At 43.5% G+C, this 17,277-nt stretch overlaps 3 protein-coding genes across 4 annotated transcripts in view; 2 read left to right on the plus strand and 1 right to left on the minus strand.

Moving 5' to 3' along the window:
• Window positions 1-1,611: 1,611 nt before the first annotated feature.
• Window positions 1,612-4,182, plus strand: LOC137376064 (uncharacterized protein LOC101885612 homolog). Its single transcript, XM_068044069.1, has 2 exons — window positions 1,612-1,725; window positions 3,971-4,182. The coding sequence occupies exons 1-2, from the start codon at window positions 1,612-1,614 to the stop codon at window positions 4,166-4,168; spliced, it is 312 nt and encodes a 103-aa protein (XP_067900170.1). The 3' UTR covers window positions 4,169-4,182.
• Window positions 4,183-4,462: 280 nt separating this feature from the next.
• On the plus strand, window positions 4,463-10,441 carry slc35a4 (solute carrier family 35 member A4). Its single transcript, XM_068044068.1, has one exon. It carries the CDS (start codon window positions 4,466-4,468, stop codon window positions 5,477-5,479), a length of 1,014 nt encoding a protein of 337 aa, XP_067900169.1. The 5' UTR covers window positions 4,463-4,465; the 3' UTR covers window positions 5,480-10,441.
• A 4,021-nt stretch (window positions 10,442-14,462) lies between these two features.
• Window positions 14,463-17,277, minus strand: part of si:dkey-201i24.3 (kinesin-like protein KIF15-B) — a 73,220-nt gene continuing 70,405 nt past the window's right edge. For both annotated transcript variants that reach the window (XM_068044070.1, XM_068044071.1), the window contains exons 17-18: window positions 16,064-16,214; window positions 14,463-14,742 (exon numbers count right to left, since the gene is read on the minus strand). In XM_068044070.1, coding sequence (XP_067900171.1) covers window positions 14,621-14,742; window positions 16,064-16,214 — 273 coding nt within the window. In that variant the 3' untranslated portion in view covers window positions 14,463-14,620. The remainder of the gene's footprint in view (window positions 14,743-16,063; window positions 16,215-17,277) is intronic.

Here is a 17,277-nt window from a genome sequence, read left to right on the forward strand (position 1 = left end):
TTGTTTCCCTGTGACAGCGGGTTTCACATTCTCGCCATTCTTAGGGAAAGAAGTTTCTCCTGAAATTCTCTATTGGATTTATTAGTGACTCTTGTATATTTTTTAGTTTTGCACTCTCCCACAAGTGGAAACATCTTCTACACCCTGTCAGTGTTTTTCATATTCTTAAAGACCGAGAACCGAGCCTGTTCAATATTCCCTGATGGGTATAACCTCTCTGTTCAGTTATTTTTGTGAATGCTTTGTGCACGTTTTCCAGTACCTTTACCTCCTTTTTAAAGATGGAAGGTCAGCACTGTTCACAGTATTCCAAGGGTGGTCAAACCAAGGTTCTACACAAGTTTAAAATAACTTCTCTATTTTTCAATTCTATCCTTCTGGAAATGAGCCCCTGCTTGGTTTTCTTTCTTCATGGCCATGTTAGCCATTGTTAGTACTTTTAGAGATTTGTGTATCTGTAATCCCTCGGTCCCTGTGCTCTCTACCTGATTTAGACTCTTATTTTCGAATCAGTATGTGACTTCCTTATTCTTCCTACCAAAATGTACTACCTACACTTAAATCTATATTGAAATTTATTTGCCAGTTACACACCCATTCTGCAACTTTATTAATGTTGTCTTATATTTTCTCAGTTTTAGCAATAGCCCCCAATTTGTGTCATCCACAAATTTGAAATTGTACTTTGGATAAATGCAAGGTATTTTTATTTCTCTGGAATCCGAGCGACAGCACAGCATGTGTTGGCAAATTCCTAAACCAAGTGCACCAATACTTCAACACCGGTATGTACCTCACTATCCAGAGAGCATAACCCTTTTGTCGCAACAACATTGGTCAACTAGTTACCTGACCAAAATGTTGCCTTACCTGTTGACCTGTATGCTTAATATCACAATTATTACGTTGAAGTTCCAACACAAACAGGCCATTTGGCCCAACCAGTCAGTGTTGGCATTTTCCTCAATGAGAACAAATCTCCCTCATCATATTTACATGTTCCCATATCCCTTCATCCACCTGTAGTTTCTGCCTCAACCACAATCCTTGGAAGTAAATTCCACAGCCTTACAACTCTCTGTGTAAAGAGGGTTCACCTGCCCTCTGTACCAAACCATTTAAACTCATTATGCATGGCTAGAAACTGTCTGCTTCTACCTGCCCTGTCCCATCCTTTCATGCACTTTCATCATATCACCCCGAGACCTGCATTATAACAAAAAAATCTCCCATTGTACTTAAAAGCTCCTGGTTAATTTCACACAGCCGGTTACCAACCATCTCTCAGCATGTGACAGCTGGTGTGTGACTAGCCAGGTGGACAGCAGAGGTCCTGTGTTCAGATATTTAATGCCAATGTGCTAAATGCATCTCTTGCCAACATCACCATTAAGTCAAGTCCCCGAATGCAACTAATTTTGTCAAATCTCAATTTCTGCTGCTGTAGGCACCCATCTTCTTTATACTCTGTGTATCATCCTTGTATAGATCAGCATGAACAGATAGTGACACTTGACATTCTGCTTTCTACCCCCACCCTGGAGGCTTAACCAAGTGGTTGCTGAATTCTGTGTTTTACATTCTTACTGGGTCTTTTCCGATAACATTAAGATGTTCTTGCTGCAGGATACACTAGGAAAGCTGAAGGACCTTGCACAGTTGAAGGGTCAACTAGAGAACATCCAGCGGAAGGTGGAGGAAGAGGTGCAAATGGGACTGCCCAATGTGAGTATCAAAAGAGCTGCAGTGAAATAAGTCCTTTCAGCCTCATGTGAATAGATCGAGAAGTTTCTTGTTCACAGGTGCTTATTAACAAGCAGTGGTTGAATTTAATTATGTAGTACATAACAGTTGATCCTTAGAGCAGGTGAAATTCAACACAGAGAAGTGTAAAGTGATGTATTTTGTTCAGAAGAATGTGAGGAAATATGAACTAAGTGATAGAATTTTAAAGGGGAGGGGGAACAGGGATCTGGAAGTGTACACAGATCTTTGAAGGTGGTATGTCACGTTGGGAAGGCTGTTTTAAAAACATGCAGGATCTATGACTTAGGATAAGGGGTAGCAGATAAAAAACAGATGAGGAGAAATTATTTCTCAAAGGGTTGTGAGTCTGTAGAATTCACTCCCAGAGTGCGGTGGATGCCGGGATATTGAGTAAATTTAAGGAGGAGATGGACAGATTTTTAATTAGTAATGGGTTGAAGAGTTATGGAGAACGGGCAGGAAAGTGGAGTTGAGGCCGAGATGAGATCAGCCATGATCGTATTGAATGGCGGAGCAGGCTCGAGGGGCTGGATTGCCTACTCCTGATCCTAGTTCTTACGTTCTTATGACTTTATAAATAAAGAGATAGAGCACAAAAGCAAGGAAGGTACACTAAACCTTTATAATCACAGGGTAGACCTCAGCTGGAGTACTGTGTTCAGTTCTGCTCTCCACTCTTTCGGAAGGATGGCAAGGTGGTGGAAGAGAGATTTGCTAGAATGGTATCAGGGATGAGTGATGTCACCTACGTGGAGAAATTGGAGAAGCTGTGATTATTCTCCTTAGAGCAGAGACATTAAGGGGAGATTCAATAGAGGTGTTAACAATCCTGAATGGTTTTGATAGAGTAAATAAGGACAAACTGTTTCCAAGGGAAGAAAGGTCATTAACCAGAGGACACACATTTTAGGTGATTGGCAAAAAAATCTGAGGCAAATGAGGGAATACTTTTTTTTTTACACAGTGCTTTGCTGAGATCTGGAATGCACTGCCTGAAAGGGTATTGGAAGCAGATTCAATATTAACTTTCAAAGGGGAATTGGATGAATGCAAAACATTTGCAGAGCTATGGGGAAAGAGCAGGGGAGTGAGATTTCAAAGAGCCAGCACAGGTATGATGGGACAGATGACCTTTTCTGTTTCGTATCATGATTCTATGCATTACATAGAATATACAGCACAGCAACAGGCCATTCGGCCCAACGGGTCTGTGTTGGTGTCTCATTCCATCTACCTTATCTCAGCCTTTAAGCAAATCTTCCTATTCACTTTTCTCTCATGTACTCATCTAGTTTCCTTTTGAGAGCATCTGATCTATTTTTGCCTCAACTGCTGACTGTGTGATAGTGAGTTAAAATAAATCATAATTTCCCTATTTAATTTTTTAGTGACTATTTTGTATTTATGACCCCTAATTTTGAATTTGTCCAAAAGTGGAAACATTCTCTCCACATCTACCCTTTCGAATTAATTCGCAATTTTAAAGACCTCTATCAGTCACTTCTCTTTTCTAAAGGAAAACCCAACCTGTTCAATCTTTCCTGATTGCTGTAATCACTCTGTTCTGGTACCATCCTTGTAAATATTTTTTTGCAGTTTCTCAAGTGCTTCTGTGTCCTTTTTGTAATGTTGAGACCAGAACTTTGCACAGTACTCAGGACACACTTAAGTTTAATGCAATTTCACTGCTTTTGAATTCAATGCCCCTAAAAATAAATGTATTCTGCAATAATGTCCTTTATGTAAAAGTTGCTTTCCCTGAGTTATAAGTCACGCCTTTGAAAGGCAGATATTATGCATCTTTTTGAAGGGGTTAGGACTGACATGTCCTATCAGGACAGGCGAGCAAAAGCTTGGTCAGTCAGTCAGGTAGGTTTTAAGGGCCATCTTACAGGAGGAGGGAGAGGTTGAGAGGTTTCGGGAGGGAATTCCAGAGCTAAGATATAGGCAGCAGGTTTTTGGATGAGCTGAAGTTTACAGAGTGTGCGAGGTGGGAGACCAGTCAGGAGAGAATTGGAATAGTCGAGCTAGAGGTAACAAAGGGCATGGATGAGGGTTTCAGCAGCAGCTAAGCTGAGGCAGGGTCGGAGATGGGTGATATTCCGAAGATGGAAGTAGGCGTTCCTGGTGCTGGAGCGGACTCTGGATCAAAGATCAGATGTCGGCAAACTGCTAAAGCTGATTGAATTTGCTTCTGTTCCAGGGTGGCTCCCTGTTGGCTTCGCCGTTCCTGAAGGGGTTCCTGGCAGGATACGTTGTGGCCAAGCTACGAGCCTCTGCCGTTCTGGGCGTGCTGGTGGGGACAGCCACTGGGATCTACGCAGCTCAAAATTATAACATCCCCAATGTAGAAAACACAGTCAAAGACTACCTGAGCTCCATGAAGAAAGGACCAAAATAAGGAGCGTCTCCCCATTGCTGCAGCCTGGGATCTAGTTCGCTCTGCCCCAAGTGCCGGGGAGGGGGGGGAACTGCAGAACAATCTGACTCGCGCTTGGAGTACAATGGACCTTTGAAATTACTGGCGTAAATGCCATGCTAAAGCTTGACTGGCTGTAACTTGAAGCTTTGAATGAATCTGAAAGACAGGTGCTTGCAAATGCACAATTGCCTTCTAGCTTTTCTGTCCCTACCCTGACCGCCCCAGCATCTCTTTCCTGGCCTCGCACCTAATCAGCCGGCACTTTTTTTTGCTTAAATGAACTCAGATTCAGTGAGCCGCTTCAGGAAAGAAATGGACACTGTAGAAGATTCTGGTACTTTTGGCTTGTCACCTGCGAAGGGTCGGATGAGGGTCCAGTTGGGCTGGGGGTTCGTGCTGCTGTTTTCTGTGATTATGTACGGCTCGCATGCCCCCTTGATTGGCCTGTGCAAGGTGGACGGGAGGGTGCCCTTCAGTTCCACCTCTGTCGTGGTATTGGTCGAGCTGGTGAAACTCTCCGTGTCTTCCATGTTACTCCTGGCTCAAGCCCGTGGTTCGTTCGCCAGCTGCAGCACCATCTCCTTCCGTGCAGCCCTCCCTTTCGCCGTGCCCGCAGCCCTTTACGCCATCAACAACAACCTTGTCGTCCACATGCAGCACCACATGGACCCCGTGACCTTCCAGGTGCTGAGCAATCTCAAGATTGCTGCCACTGCCGCCTTCTACAGCCTCCTCCTGCGCCAGTGGCTGCCCGCACGCAAGTGGCTGGCACTCTTCCTACTGATGGCAGCTGGGGCTTGCCACACCGATGCTATGCGTGGCCAGCCAGGGGAGGAGGAACTGGTGGCACACACTCGCCCGTACATCACGCCGCTGGGCGCACTCGCCATGGTCGCCTACTGCTCGATATCCGGCCTCTCTGCCGCATACACCGAGCGCACGCTGAAGTCCCAGCCACTGCCCCTCAGCCTGCAGAACCTGTTCCTGTATACATTCGGGGTCATTGTTAATTCCATCACACACGCTGCCAGCTCCCCTGCCACCAGCTTCTTCAAAGGCTATTCAATCTGGGTGGCTGTGATAATCGTCACCCAAGCCCTGAACGGGTTGCTGATGTCTGTCGTCATGAAGTATGACAGCAACATCACCAGGCTCTTTGTAATTTCTTGCTCCATGTTGATTAATGCTGCTCTCTCCGTCCTCTTATTTAACCTCCAGCTCACCCCCTTATTCTTTGTAGCAGTGGGGCTGATCTGCATTGCTGTTCGTCTTTACTATCGAGTTAGATAATACTGATTAATAGGTTTGTACTGTTTGCTTGGGTTGAAATTGACTCCTCTACATCCCACCCACATTTTATTTTGTTTTATAGGTTTTCTGAACTCTGACTCCAACCAGAGTCAGTCAGTCTACCTCGCTTCCTGAGGCCCTCAACATCACTGAGGTGAGGATGGGAGTAACAGGACAGTCAGACTGGGCTGATACCCTATAACGTCTTAACCTTCATACGGGATATGTGTTGGGAAACCTCAGACCCAACCAATCAGATGGCTGCTTTTTGCCTCTTCACATTCTTACTACTGTGGCCTTAAATCCACTGCTTCTTAATTTCCTTCATCCCTCTTCCACTCTCTGCATCGAGGGTTGCCAACCCTCCTAGATTGGCCTGGAGTCTCCAGGAGTTATAAACATTAATCTCCAGGACACTGCTGCGATTTAACAAAAAAGGCATAGGAGACACTTTTTAAACAAATATCGTTTTCCCTTCATTTGTTTTCAATTTAGTTGGTCCCAAGAATCATCCAATCTGGTGACAGAGAATCTGTTCGCTTACAGTTTGCCTGTGGGAAGGCGGGGCATCGAGAAGATGGACATGTTGGGCGACCAGTGGCAGTTGGGGAGTAGTTACAGGCAGGAGGACCTGTGCTGAAATCTCCAGGGTAACGTACAATTAGAGTTGGTCACCCCTATCTGCCACTGTGGTGATGTCCCAGTGCTTTGGAACTCAATTCTGGATCTTACAATAATATTTTGGAAGTTGGGAGGGAATAATTGCTACTTTAGATGGGTTTGAAGTAACCATACAGTGGCTAACAAGGGAGGAAAAGTCTATGGTTAGTTAAGGCTGCTCTCTGCCCATTTTGCTTTAAATTTAAATACCTCTGTCCTCGACTGACTCCAGTCTACCTCACCGCTTGGGCTCTCTGTTAATGTCACTCGCGTAAAACAGTTTTTATTAAATGAAGTGGGGGCTGTGTGGTTCTTGGCTGGCTTTAATAATTCAGAGCCAACCTCCCCCAAAATCCTGGGGAGCCAAACTGTCACTTGGTTTTTCTGCAGTCAGAAAATTAAAGCAAGGGAACACTTGAACAAAACGCTCCCTGAACTTTCCTTTTGTCTTTTTATTAATTAGCTTATTCGATAGGAAAAAAAATCAGTTCTCCTAGGCACAGGAGTAGGCCATTCAGCCTCTCGAGCCGGCTCCAAGCCCATTCACCCAACTTTGCTCCATGTTCCTCAATCACCTTACCTAATAAGAATGCATCAGTCTTTAAAACTCCAATTTCTAGCAGCTTTTGGGGGAGATAGTTCCACATTGCTGTTCCCCTTTGTGTGGAGAAAGTGCTTCCAAATTTTCCTCTTGAATGACCTGGGTCTAATTTTAAGGTTACGCCCTCTCCTATTCAGATAACTTGTTTTTCATGTTAACGTCAAATCTCAGGACCAGCTTCAGCTTTCCTGAGATTCTCTTCTCTCTCTCTTTCTTTCATTGTGCTGACTCAATATCTGAAGCTGTCTTTATTTCCGTGTTGCCACTCAGAGATACCCACTGAGGCACAGCTGACTTCTCTGAAGTGTAGTGACTATTGTAATATACTAACCTGAGAGCAAGGTTAGTCACAGCAGTTATTATGGAACAGTGCCTTTCCTAGACAGCATTGCTACTCGATTTCCCCACTGATTCTCTGGCTGGCCAACTGAAAGCAGGAGTAAGGCTAGAATTGTGCAATAGATAAGTTTTTGTCTGGAAGAGGATGCAAAATTTAACACTGCGAGCACAACCTCTCATCAGAATGCATTCAGATTGAGCTTATGTCAAGTAACCTGTCATGCCCTCTATGTCTGTAGCTGTGTAAATACTTGGTTGATCCATTCCTCATCCAGTCATTGTCGTCTTCTTTCTAACTTCCCCTTTAACAAGTTTGGGTTGAGTTCCATTGGCATCAGTCAAGAGGGGCTTCTCAATTTTCTGCTCACAAACTAGGGAAGTTCGGATGTCGCTGGAATGTTGTCTCAGTTCCAACGCAGTAGGGGCTGTTGTGAGCACTGCCCTTCCCCTTCACCTCACCCCTCCAGATGTTGGCTGCCTCTTGCTCCCCCTTCGCTGCTGGACACCATGACACTTTTCCACCCAGACTATCCATGACTAGCAATCGAAGAGCCCACCTTCCATCTGGTGGTGATCCCTGGGGTCAGGCGGCATTGCTGCATACCTCACTTCTGTGAGGCTGATTGTGTTCAGGTGTTGTTATGCTCTCCAAGGTTGATTGGTCAACCAATGCTAGAGCCTTCCCATGAAGAATGGCCACTTGGTCGGGTTAGATGCGGTGTGAAGCACTCCCTCGTGTGATATCTCTCACCCTGGCCTCTCTGATGTCAGATTGCCAGAGGGCTGCTTGTAGCCGTGAATTTGTTGCCCTTCAAGATAAAAACCAAGAAAATTAGCAAAAATTAAGTCATTTTATTTTAAGGTGCTGACTGACATGGGCATTTCCAGCAGTTTTTTTATATTACAAAGAGATTATTCCAAGGCACAGTCCCTCGCTGTGTTACCGTCATTGTTCACCATAGATGCAGACGCCCTGTGATACTTCAAAAGTTAAGTGAGCATCTGGAGTGAGCTGTCTATGTTTACATATTATAGATGAACTTGCTCAAAAATTCCTTAATCCAGTGTGTATTTTTTCCGCAATACGCAATATGGCTATTTAAAAGTGTGAAAATGCTGTAACTTAATGTTACATTGTATTAGCGAGCATTAGAAATGTAGAGGAAATATTTATATGGCTTTTTTCCGAAGAGGAAATTATTTTAAAAGTTCTTTCAATATTCAGGGTTAAATGTCTGCTTTAACCCTTTAACAGGCTGGAGCAGGGAATGCTTTGGCCCTTTAAAAGCTGCAATAGCAGCTTTGTATATTAAAATTGCAATAATGTACATGTATCAATGCATGCCTTATACCTAATTTTTTTCATTCGCATGCCAGAAATTTAAAATTGTAAGGAAGCTGGTGGTGTGATGGGTTTACACACCTGCCTTTCACTTGGTGGGAGCTCTTGAAATGCAGCTGATGTTACAGTGAACAGGAGCTTCCTTTTGTCTGGTCAGCTGCAGGGATTCCACAGTTTCCAAACTGCCCCTTCAAGGTGGTGAGCTAATAGTGGCAATGTTGCTTCTTGGAACAGACTGCAGGATGGTATTTGTGGGAGGGGGAAGGAAATTGCATCTCTGTTTCCTTGGGGGTTGTGCTGGGGTGAGGGGAAGCTTTACTTTGTGTCTAACTACACTGTACAGGACTTGGGAATAACGGGTGACCAAAATTGAAAACGTTGCATTTCAGCATCCCGTGCCTTTCCTCCAGAATTCACCAAAACCAAATACAAAGGTACTTTTTTTTAAAAAAAAAGTTCTTTTTTTTTGTCATTTTGTATAGGTTTCTTGGATACCAGTTTCAAGTTTTTCATAAACTTTGCACATTTTAATTTTTTTGCTTTATTAGATAGAGTTGTTGTAGGAAATGGATGGAATTTGCAGTCTAACTGGTGGATTCTGAATTGGGGAACGTGTATTGACTAATGCAAAGAGATTCTCTTTGCTTTTTTTTTATAGCCTCTTTTCCTGAACACTGCTGTGCTTGAGAAGAGGACAAATATTTGTTTACTGACTGAAGACAACTGCTAAAGTTTTAAGAATCACAAGCAGAGGCTTCCTTGAGGGTCACACTAGAGAACCACAATGAATTAATATATATTCAATTAATTAACTTCCACTTCCCCTTTCCTAAATCCCAGTTCAGGAATGCCCCAGAAATGCGGACGGACACCCAGATCTCTCAGACCAGCAGATGAGAGGGACTAGGCCATCACTTCCCTCCTGGCCCTTAGTAGAGTACCGTTACTGTGGATGAGAATGACGAGAATGCTAGATAAATTCAGGTCTTGTCAAGCCAACTGGTTTGGGTGCAGAAAGTGATATTTAATTAGCTTCAGCGCCTAACCTATTTGGTTTTAAAATATGCTGTTGGGAACAGTCTCTGGGTTTCTGTGGCTGTAAATGTTATACGTTGTGTTGGCCCAGAATTTACTGAAGACTTCCACTGATGCAGTGGCGTAATGCTGATTTAAAAGATGGAGGAAATTTGAGTGTAAGTGACTTACTCCAGTGTTTGTGTTACATCCAGATTTCCTCTATTTTAGGCTGACTGCACAAAACTTGTGCCAAAACGGCTGCTTATTAACATGGTCCCATACGAAAATGCAGCTCACACGGATTTCCTGAATTTCTGCCAGTTTTGAATGGACTGTAAATTTGCAGTTAAAAAATTTAGCTGCAGTAGGACTCGATGACAATTTTCTCTAGTTTTTAAACAAAATTTCCTCAGAGATCTACAATAAATTTTCTGTACCTTTTGTATACTATGGCATCAGAATGACTTGCATTAAGAAAATGCACATTTTTCAGTTTTTAATACTCATCTCCATTTGGTTTATGTTTTGATTTAAGTTAATGAGATGATCAGGAAATTATATTGTGAGCTCCTGACTGGAAGATTAACACAAATTCCGGTGTAACCTGCACGATACACAGGAACTACCTGATTATGCGGTAGAAATCTGTCAGGACTAGCTATTAGGGCCCAGTATCCAGCTATTGGGAAGCTGGGTGCCTTTTTTGACCACAGTTTATTGCCCAAATACTTTAAGTTTGTAATTTTTTTTTAAACTGGAAAAAGAGAACAGGCCCAACTTAGCAGATGTCGACAGTATATTTCCAATCCTTTTTATATTAAGATTTTCAATGACAACAGAGGCAAATGTAATTTTTTTTTAAAAAAGGAAAGTGCATTGGACTTTTATATTTTTTAAGAAGAAATGTAACTCTGGAATTCTGGAAGTGTCTGTACTATCACCACAATGTATACATAATCATTATAAGTTATGTTATATAAAGTAAAGATATTTTATAAAGCTATTTCTCAAGACTTGGTCCAACGTTATTTAAATAACGATTCCTGAACTGAGCTGTGACCAGAGAGAATCTCAAGCTGACCTGCTCTTCTGTGCTTGAGGACATGTGAAAGGCTGGTAGATTTGGTAATCATAGATTGGTTACAGCACAGAAGGAGGCTGGTTGTGTCCGTACCGGCCCTCTGCAAGAGCAAGTCCCACTCCGCTACCCTTTCCCCGAAGCCCTGCAAAATTTTTCGTTTCGGGTACATTTGCAATTCCGTTTTAAAAGCCACAATTGTATCTGCCTCTACCACACTATCAGGCAGTGCATTCCAGATCCTAACCACTGGTTGTGTAAACATATTTTTCCATATGTCGCAGTTGGCTCTTTTGCCATTCGCCTTAAATCGGTGTCCTGTGGTTCTCGAGCCTTCAGCCAATGGGAATCGTTTCTCCCTATCTACTCTGTCTAGATCCCTCATGATTTTGAGCACCTCCATCAAATCTCCTCTCAGCTTTCTCTAAGGAGATCAACCCCAGCCTCTCCAATCTGCATAACTGACGTCCCTCATCCCTGGAACCATTCTTGTAAATCTTTTCTGCATGCCCTCTAAAACAAAGAACAGCACATGAACAGGCCATTCGGCCCACCAAGCCTGCGCCGATCTTGATGCCTGCTGAAACTAACACCTTCTGCACTTCCGGGGCCCATATCCCTCTCTTCCCTTCCTATTCATATATTTGTCAAGATGTCTCTTAAACGTCGCTATCGTATCTGCTTCCACCACCTCCCCTGGCAGCAAGTTCCAGGCACTCGCCACCCTCAGTGTAAAAAAAAAACTTGCCTCGCACATCCCCTCTAAACTTTGCCCCTCGCACCTTAAACCTATGTCCCCTAGTAACTGACGTTTCCACCCTGGGAAAAAGCTTCTGACTATCCACTCTGTCCATGCCGCTCATAACTTTGTAAACCTCTATCATGTCACCCCTCCACCTCCGTCGTTCCAGTGAAAACAATCCGAGTTTTTCCAACCTCTCCTCATAGCTAATGCCCTCCAGATCAGGCAACATCCTGGTAAACCTCCTCTGTACCCTCTCCAAAGCCTCCACGTCCTTCTGGTAGTGTGGCGACCAGAATTGCACGCAATATTCTAAGTGTGGCCTAACTAAGGTTCTGTGCAGCTGCAACATGACTTGCCAATTTTTATACTCTATGCCCCGACCAATGAAGGCAAGCATGCCGTATGCCTTCTTGACTACCTTATCCACCTGCATTGCCACTTTCAGTGACCTGTGGACCTGTACGCCCAGATCTCTCTGCCTGTCAATACTCCTAAGGGTTCTGCCATTTACTGTAAACTTCCCACCTGCATTAGACCTTCCAAAATGCATTACCTCACAAAACCTTCACATCCATGCGAAAGTGTGCTGCATTGGGCACAGTATTCCTGTTGAGGCCGCACTGGTGTTTTATAAAGGTTCACCCTAATGTCCTTGCTTTTGTATTCTATGTATTATTTAAGATTGCATTTAAGACCTTGTCTTGAATTGAAAGCTGGTCTCTAATGGTGCCATGAAACTATCATTAATTATTGTACAAACCCATCTGGTTCACTAATGTCCCTGAGGGAAGGAAGTCTGTCTTCCTTACCTGGTCTCACCTGCATGTGACTCCAGACCCACAGCAGCGTGGTTGACTCTTAACTTCCCTCTGAAATGGCCTAGGAAGCCATTCAGTTGCCGAGGGCCATTAGTGATGGGCAATAAATGCTGGCCTGACGCCCACATCTCATGAAAGAATTTTTAAAAAGACCATTGATCCCAGTGGAAGGTTTCTACGCTTTGGGTGGGATTAAGCTTTTTTTCTCTCCCCTGTCACCCCAATCTCATTTTTGTTGAAGGCACTAGATATTGCTGGCATTGGAAACATAGGAACAGGCTGGGGCCCTTTTTAGAAAAGTGAAGACTGAGGGGTGACCTGATAGAGGTCGTTAACATTATGAATAGGTTCGACAGGGCAAATGTAGAGTAGATGTTTAGGGTGAGAACAGAACTATGGACCATAAATATAAGATATTCATAAATCTGATGGGGAATTCAGGAGAAACTTCTTTACCCAGAGTGGTTAGAATGTGGAACTCACTACCACAGGGAGTAATTGAGGTGAATAATATAGATGCACTTAAGGGGAAGCTCGATAAACATATGCTGATGGGATTAGTTTAGATGGGTGGGAGGAGGCTCATGTGCAGCATAAACACTGGCATGAACCTTGGGCCAAATGGCCTGTTTCTTTCCTGTAAGTAACAGGAGTAGGCTATTCAGCTTCTCAAGCCTGTTCTACTATTCAGTTAGATCCTGGCTGGTCCATATCTTGGTTCCATTTACCTGGACTTTTCCCACCAGAGTAAATAGTTTCTATCTACCCCATCAACAACAGCTTATGTTTATATAGCACCTGAATGTAATAAAATGTCCCAAGGTTCTTCACAGGATTGTTATAAAGAAGACCTAGACATCAAGCCACATAAGGCAATATTAGGGAAGATGGGCAAAAGCTTGGTCAAAGAGGTAGGTTTTAAGGAATGTCTTGAAGAAAAAGAGTTGGAGAGGTTTAGGAGGGGAATTCCAGAGCTTAGGGCCCAGGCAGCTGAAGGAATCGCTGCCAACGGTGGAGCGATTAATTAGATACAATGCTCAGCCAAGTGTGGTTAAAATCACTTATTCAGCATGAGAATAATTTCATTGCATCAGCCTCAATACTTTTGCTGAACAATGTTCGAAAATGGGCATTTTGTTAGTAGCCCCAAATATAAATGATATGAAATATTTTACCTTGCAATTCTTTACAGGTTTCCTGCATGTTTAGGGATACAAAATAAAACAACCCAGACTTTAAAAGTCATCTTAACAGTGTTTGTCATTAGTTAGACTTGTCTGCACTTTAGGTTTTTAAATTTTTTTTTGCATGGCAAGTTGCTGAAAGTGTGAACTAATACTGGGGCAATGAGGAGAAACTGGGCATCTGGGACCTGAGTGAAGCAGGCAAATAGCTGGGTATCTCAGTAACCAATTAGATTAAAGGATTGTGAAATAAACAGCACAAAGACTGAGAAGGAAATGTAAATTAGAGTGGGTGAAGTTAATAAATCAGGTACAGAAAGAGACATAGAGAGGGAAAGAAAGATTTGATTGAAATGAGAAAGGAAAAGATTTAAAAAATTTTTTTTGCATTTTTAAAACCTTCAACAATTAATACCTGAAGGAATGAAACTCCACACTTGTACTTGTTCATTTTTGGTGCCAGAGAGATGGATTGACAGTCATTAACAGTCGTCACGCTGTTAAAAGGGTACTTAAACTGGAATGGACAAGGCTTAACTTTCAGTGGTACGTTTAGTTTATGTCTACTGCCCAAGTGCAGCAACTTCACGCTGTTCAATGCATCTCAATGGTGAGGCAGACATTGCAAAGCTAACAGCAGAATGGTGCAACATGGACAGCAACTTTTGGTATCTTCCCCTGGTCTGATGTCGCTGTACCATTTGTGCTTGAATGGTGAGTGCCATAAGTCTCTCCGTTATTTTTACAGAAAAATCTGGGCCAATATGTTCTGAACAAAATGTATTAAATTAAAAAATTTTAAGATACTTAGGATAAATCAAGACCTCACAATCATCAAACCAACAGACTGAAAAATCAGTGAGGGATTTTTTACAATAAGAATCAAAACCCTTAAATTTTGAAAATTTTAAGTTAAACTTTCAATTTTCCTTTTTTTATCAAAATTTGTGCAACAGTCCCCATGGCAACTGGGTTGTCTCTTAACTGCCATCTGAAGTGGCCTAGCACATTTTCTGTTGCAACAAACCACCAGACATTAGGGATGGGTAGCAATGCCCACATGAATTTAAAACAAGTACTCAAAATCCAAAAGGATAGAAATAAGATAAACATCAATTCCTTTAACATAGTCACAACAAGAAGTTTTCAGTCGCAAACTTCGGGCAGTGCAAAGATTTAACAATGGTACTCGAGAATGGTGAATGTATAGAATGCTTTCCCTTTTATTTTTATTTGTATCTTCTCATTACCGTCGCTCCAGCCAATGGAAACAAATTATTGTGATTTAACTTTTTATAACCCTTCATAAGCTTGAAGACAGCGATCATAAGGCAGCCCAAGGTGTCTGCACTGTCCATCAGTCAATCTGCCCTGCTTGGGAAATCCAGCTTGACGTCTGTCTCTCTGTCTCCCCTTCTCGCTGGTGAGGAATTTCTTCTTGCTGATTTACAGACAGCTGGTCGCGCAGCTCAGCAATTACTGCAATTGAAGATAAAGCATGGTCACGACATTGTAACAGGACTGAACAAGCTTAGGGCTCAATGGGAACTCATCTCCAGAGATTAAAGCCCTGTTACCCAGTTGGTACACTTACACAATACCTAGCCTAGGTCCTGTTGACAACTCTGTTTACTAGGTTTTATGAAATATTAAAAATAATTAACTTGTCCCAAAGCACTTGAAAGGAAGAAATTTACAGGGCTATAAGGAAAGAGCAGGGGAGTGGGATTAGTTGGATAGCTACCCAATGGAATGATGCAGGGCAGAAAGAGGCCATTTGACCCTTCAGTCCTGTTCCGGCTCTTTGAAAGAGCTATCCAATTAGTCCCAATCCCCCCGCCATCTGCTCTTTCCCCATTGTCCTGCAAATTTTTCTCCGTCAGATAGTTGTCCAATTCCCTTTTGAAAGTTACTATTAAATCTGCTTCCACCACACTTTCAGGCAGTGCGTTCCAGATCATAACTGCGTTAAAAATTCTCCAGATCTCACCTCTTGCTCTTTTACCAATTACCTTAAATCTGTACCCTCTGGTTACTGACCCTTCTGCACATGGAAACAGTTTCTCTATTCCATCAAAACCCCCGTATGATTCTGAATGCTTCTTAATCTACACTTAATCTTGAGCCAAACATTCCAGAGTGCAGTCCCTGGTCTGTGCTAAGTTTACCCCAAACATTAGGGATAGTAGTATTGGCGCTCATCCAACAGTTCAAAGTTGCTCAGGACTCCATGACTCAAGATGGAGTGTCTCAGCAGACATACTGGAAATTCTAGGACAATCAAACGTCTCTTTGGAAACTTGTCCACTGGCCCAGCCAGTTAAGAAAATTAATAGTGGGGTCTCACAGAGCAGGGTTCATCTTATTTGAATGGGTTTCGGAGAATTACAAATTGGTCTCCATGTCTCTGGGGTAAGGAGCTGGAGACGCCGGCCAAGAGTCTCATTCCTGTTTGCTATCACTGCTGGAAAATGCATGTGAGAGACAGGTCCGGGTTTAGTCCTCCCGCCCCTCCCCACAAAGAGTCAAACAATCCTCACTGTTTAGGTTGGACTTCAAAATGGCCACTTGGGAAAAGAAAATGGAAATAACGATCGTCTCCATTTTCACCGTTAATAGAATATACAAATAATGATGAAACAGTCAACATTTGTTATGTTCCTCCAGTCACTCCAGTCCTCCTCACTTCTTTTTCATTCCAGCCTATTCGCACCAATCCTCCTCACTCCTGTTCTCCTCATTCCAGACCTCCTCACTCCAGTCCTCCTCACTCCAAACCCCTTCTGTATCAGTCACTTACCCTCCTTTAAGTGTTTCTTTCCTAATTCCAGTTGCTGTTTCTGGGCAGCGAGATACACAGCGTCCTGAATTGCATCCTGCAGCAACTTACGATAGCGTTTCTCCAATGCGTTTAGTTGCAACTGAGAGGCCTCACGAAATTCACGAAGCACCTTTGAGATGGTGACAAAAAAATGCTTCCTTTTAATTTTAATAACAAAAGCTGTTCCAGATTCAAAATTGCTAAATATCTTGTGCTTTATTTTGCTGTGGCACAGTGGTTAGCACCGCAGCCTCACAGCTCCAGCGACCCGGGTTCAATTCTGGGTACTGCTTGTGTGGAGTCTGCAAGTTCTCCCTGTGTCTGCGTGGGTTTTCTCCGGGTGCTCCGGTTTCCTCCCACAGCCAAAAGACTTGCAGGTTGATAGGTAAATTGGCCATTATAAATTGCCCCTAGTATAGGTAGGTGGTAGGGAAATATAGGGACAGGTGGGGATGTGGTAGGAATATGGGATTAGTGTTCTTCTTCTTTTTCTTTTGGGCCTCCTTATCTCGAGAGACAATGGATACGCGCCTGGAGGTGGTCAGTGGTTTGTGAAGCAGCGCCTGGAGTGGCTATAAAGGCCAATTCTGGAGTGACAGGCTCTTCCACAGGTGCTGCAGAGAAATTTGTTTGTTGGGGCTGTTGCACAGTTGGCTCTCCCCTTGCGCCTCTGTCTTTTTTCCTGCCAACTACTAAGTCTCTTCGACTCGCCACAATTTAGCCCTGTCTTTATGGCTGCCCGCCAGCTCTGGCGAATGCTGGCAACTGACTCCCACGACTTGTGATCAATGTCACACGATTTCATGTCGCGTTTGCAGACGTCTTTATAACGGAGACATGGACGGCCGGTGGGTCTGATACCAGTGGCGAGCTCGCTGTACAATGTGTCTTTGGGGATCCTGCCATCTTCCATGCGGCTCACATGGCCAAGCCATCTCAAGCGCCGCTGACTCAGTAGTGTATATAAGCTGGGGGTGTTGGCCGCTTCAAGGACTTCTGTGTTGGAGATATAGTCCTGCCACCTGATGCCAAGTATTCTCCGAAGGCAGCGAAGATGGAATGAATTGAGACGTCGCTCTTGGCTGGCATACGTTGTCCAGGCCTCGCTGCCGTAGAGCAAGGTACTGAGGACACAGGCCTGATACACTCGGACTTTTGTGTTCCGTGTCAGTGCGCCATTTTCCCACACTCTC

This window comes from Heterodontus francisci, chromosome 12 (genome assembly GCF_036365525.1).
Source record: "Heterodontus francisci isolate sHetFra1 chromosome 12, sHetFra1.hap1, whole genome shotgun sequence".
NCBI lineage: Eukaryota > Metazoa > Chordata > Chondrichthyes > Heterodontiformes > Heterodontidae > Heterodontus > Heterodontus francisci.